Source organism: Dasypus novemcinctus, chromosome 18 (assembly GCF_030445035.2).
Source record: "Dasypus novemcinctus isolate mDasNov1 chromosome 18, mDasNov1.1.hap2, whole genome shotgun sequence".
NCBI lineage: Eukaryota > Metazoa > Chordata > Mammalia > Cingulata > Dasypodidae > Dasypus > Dasypus novemcinctus.
Genome location: NC_080690.1, coordinates 69,789,443 through 69,793,649, shown reverse-complemented (window position 1 = coordinate 69,793,649; position 4,207 = coordinate 69,789,443). Strand labels below are relative to the sequence as shown.

The 4,207-nt window shown below is 54.9% G+C and overlaps 1 protein-coding gene across 1 annotated transcript; it reads right to left on the bottom strand.

Annotated features, from left to right (window-relative positions):
• Positions 1–1,275: 1,275 nt before the first annotated feature.
• KCNJ14 (potassium inwardly rectifying channel subfamily J member 14) lies at positions 1,276–3,776 on the bottom strand. Its single transcript, XM_004451132.5, has 2 exons — positions 3,078–3,776; positions 1,276–1,941 (listed from the first exon to the last, which is right to left on the bottom strand). The coding sequence occupies exons 1-2, from the start codon at positions 3,774–3,776 to the stop codon at positions 1,351–1,353; spliced, it is 1,290 nt and encodes a 429-aa protein (XP_004451189.2). The 3' UTR covers positions 1,276–1,350.
• Between the last annotated feature and the right edge of the window lie 431 nt (positions 3,777–4,207).

The following is a 4,207-nucleotide window of genomic DNA, read 5'->3' as shown; positions in this document are numbered from 1 at the left end:
TGTGTGTATGTATATATACAGGCATACAAACATACACACATATATATATATATATAATATGATACATATGTATATAACATCTTTAAGAAATAGATATATATCACTAGGTGTAGGTTTCCAGAGCATTCTAGACTCACCAGCCTTTGATCTTCCTTTGCTCACTAACTAGTCCTGTTACCTAGAAGGTTTCACCTAGGCTCTCATCTTGGGCAGCTCAGAAATGCTGTGTAGCAATTCCTGGGTCAACCTTCTAGAACTACCAAGCATTTCATCTGGAGGTGATTAGAACTTACATGCCTTTGGTATTGGACAATTCTGGGTCCCTAGAGCCTTGATTCCTTTTGGCATTATAGAACCACAAAAAAGTTTTTCTATTGGTTATCAATCTAGAATCACTGAGATTCTCTAGAGTCAACACTCCTTCCTTGACTCTGTGATCCATCTAGACCCACAGAGTCCTGATTCCTTTCGAGTATTCTGGAATAACACTTTAAAAAAAAATCTGTGAAACACTCAGAAGCACTTATTATCTCCTAGGTGGAATGTTCTACAGACCATGGCTTGGAGATATCTAATATCAAAAACTCCCAATCTATAACTTCAGTCCTTCTAGACCGATAGACCCTCCACTGAGTTGTGTATTCTATAAACATAACTCTTTAATTTCTGGAATGGTTTGGCTCTCTAGGTCAAACCTTGTCTAGAATCACCAGTACTTATCTCCATGGTCAATACAGACTCACAGAACCTCAACTCTCGGGCTTTCTGGAACCACAAGGTCTTCTCTTGACTTGCAGTCCAGACCTTCCGTCCTTGTCATTTGCCAATCAAGAAAGTCTTGAACACATGGGGCATTCCATAGCATTCCCTCCTTGGGTACTCTAGAACAAATCATTTGGTTGAATCAAGAAACAAAAACCCCTTGGGTGTTAGGTCAATTCAGACCTACAAAGTCTTGTTCTCTGTTGCTGCTCAAGAACTGCAACTTCCTCCCCCAGAGGTGGTCCATACCACTGATTCCTGACCCTGTTCAACAACCCTGCACCAGAGGAATCTAGAACCACTAGTCCTTGACTCTTGTGTGGTCCAGAATTCTAGATCCCTCAGTTCTGTTGAGATTCAGGAATCAGGTTCATAAGGGGTCTCAGGAGGGAGCATGGAACACAGAGGAATTAAGGTCCAGAATGTCTATGGTGAGTCCACCAGGTATGGCAGGGTCTGCCCAGAGAATAATTTATAGCGGACCTGTTGGCCTTGGGGAAACATCTGCTCCCATCCCAGGAGAGGGTATGATCTCTCCATCTCACTGCCTCTGGGAAGGGGGCACCAATGGGAGAACACCAGCTTGTGTCATGGGGGCAGGGTCACTGCCAGGGCTGGTGTAAGAACTCGAGGGCTGGCAGCCCCATCTTCTGCCTCTGCCCCGTCCCTGGCCTCTTCTTCCTCATCTTCCTCCTGGCAGCAGCTCAGAGCAAGTTCATTCTCATAACAAAATGCAGCCAGAGTGCCAGGAAAGGTAGACTTGGGGCTGTGGGAAGCTTGCTCTGCCCGTTCATCCAGCTCCTTGGCGCTGCAGACAGGTGTCCCTGGGACCTCGTATGTGCGATGGAAGTGGCGATAATCGACCTCGTACTGGGAGCCACGCTGGAAGAGGACTGGCTCGAAACGATGGCCCCAGAGCAGCTCACCAGGGAGGTAAGAAGAGCGACACTGTGTGGTCATGGCTGTGGCCTCAACCATGCCCTCAAGAATGACCACCAGCTCGAAGTCGGCCTGGGCCAGCTCAGCACGTCCTAGCTCATACAGGGGACTAGCAGAGTCAATCTCGTGCACGATGGTGATGGGAGACACAAGGAAGATGCGATCGGTGCCACCATCAAAGCCCACGTCCACATCCTGGTGGTCCAGCGGGATGTACTCACCCTCTGGGGTCACACGGGGCTGCAGCAAAAGACAAGAGGGCAAAGACCAAGAGCGGGAAGCAGAAGGATGAACAAACAGCATCAGAAAGGAAAAGAGAGGCAGAGAAAGAGGAGAGCAGAGACCAGCGTGGGTGGGGACGAGGACCCAGAGACAGAAGGAGACAAAGATACAGAGGCCCAGGGAGAGAGGGCAGGGACCCAGAGGTAAATAGGAAAGAGACAGAGTTTGGGGATAGAAACCGAGAGAGAAAGAAAGATGGACAGAATGATCAAAGCAGAGACAAATCAAGTCATAGACAAAGCAAGAGACAACAGAAGATAAGGATGACGTCCAACAACCAGCAGGTGGAGAAGGAGGAGAGGAAAGAAAAATGGCTTTCAACATATGGCCAGAGAGAGAGCAACCAGTCTGACAAGGAGCATTGAGACCGTCTCTCTACAACCACCCCTGGCTCCATCCCATTTATTCCAGGGGGTAGGGGGTGAACATCCAGTCCCCAGGCCCACAGGTATTTGTAGTTTCACCCCCCTAGCACCGGCTCCGGCTGTCTCCCAGGCCCTGCCTCTGCCCCACAGACTTCTGGGCCGGAACAATGTCGCTCCAGGTTCAGGAGTTCCATAGAGGACTGTTTCACATAATAGGCTACTCTCTGTCACACACAGTGTCTGCTGGGAATTGTACACCTCTGTCCCCAAGAGGTCACACACACCCCCAACACCAACCAAACTACATCGCCTCAAGGAATCCCATCTGGGCACCTTCGCTAACTCCACACGTATCTGGGATTGGTGGTTCAGAGCCTGCGGTGGTGCAGAGCCCTGTGGATGGCTCGGGCCCACATTTCCCACAATCCTTTGGAGGGCCCAACCTCAAATAACCAAAGCTCATTATGCCTAAAGATTTGTGGGCTATAATAGTCCAGGGCGTCAGGAGAAGCCGGTCACGGTCCCCTCCCTTAAGTTTACACATCCTACAACTGCTCTGGGACCCAGCCTCAGTCCACAAGGGAGACCTACCCCCAGAGGGTGCTGGGAATGGTAGTCCAAGCTCCCTTCCGGCCGCCGCACGGCGTCACTCCAGGGACTACCGCTCCCGCACGCCCCCGGGCCTCGCCTCCCCCCCCTCCCGGGGGCGGGGCCGAGGCCGCGGCGCACCTGCAGCAGCTGCGCGCGCACGTGCGCCTCGACGAGGTGGCTGCGGCGCAGGTTGCCGACGCGCCACATGAGGCAGAGGCGGCGGTCGCGCAGCGCCACCACGGCGTTCTCGCTGAAGACGAGCGTCTCGTTGCGCTTCTTGGGCTTGGCCATCTTGGCCATGACGGCGCCCACGACGAAGGCGTCGAGCACGCAGCCGGCGATGCACTGCAGCACGACGGCGGCCACGGCGGCCGGGCACTCCTCGGTGACGCTGCGCACGCCGTAGCCGATGGACGTCTGCGTCTCCAGCGCGAAGAGGAAGGCCGCCAGGAAGCTGGCCACGTGGGAGAAGCAGGGCGCGGGCGGCGGCGGCGCGGCCAGGTCGCCGTGCAGCGAGGCGATGAGCCAGAAGGCCAGGCCGAAGAGCAGCCAGGAGGCGAGGAAGGAGCAGGAGAAGAGCAGGCACATCCAGCGCCAGCGCACGTCCACGCACGTGGTGAACAGGTCGCTCAGGTAGCGCGCGCCCTGGCCGCCCAGGTTCACGAAGCGCACGTTGCAGTGTCCGTCCTTCTTGACGAAGCGCCCGCGGCGCCGGCCCGCCGGCACCGGCCCCCAGCCATTGCGGCACAGCCCCGGCCCGGCCTCCTCATCGCCGGCCCGGCCGTCCCCAGGCTCCAGGGCGCCGCTCAGGCGGCGCAGGGCCCTGACCAGGCCCATTGGGCTGGGGGCCCTTCACCTGGTCTAGCGGGGGGCGGCCGCCCGGCGGGGGAACCTGCGGTGGGCAATGAACAGACAGGAGCGTCAGGGGTGCCAGGTCTGGGTGGGGACTCAGGGGCCACGCAGGCTCCCTGGGTCTTTCTGGCCTCTGTCAGGGCGGGGAACGTTTCCCACCTTGCAAGTCGTAAGAGTACAGCAGCATGACCGAGCACACTGCTGTGGGAGGTACTTGGATAGGGACAAGAGAAATCACACTGTAGCCATAAAAACAATGATTATGTTCTAGAAGACATTGGCAGTGACATTCACTGTTCTGAGCACTTTATATGAGTACACCCACTTGAGCCGCAGCAACCTATGAGGCAAGGGTTATTTAGCCACAGTTTACAATGAGGAAACCAAGGCACAGAAAGGTTAAGTAGCTGACCCAA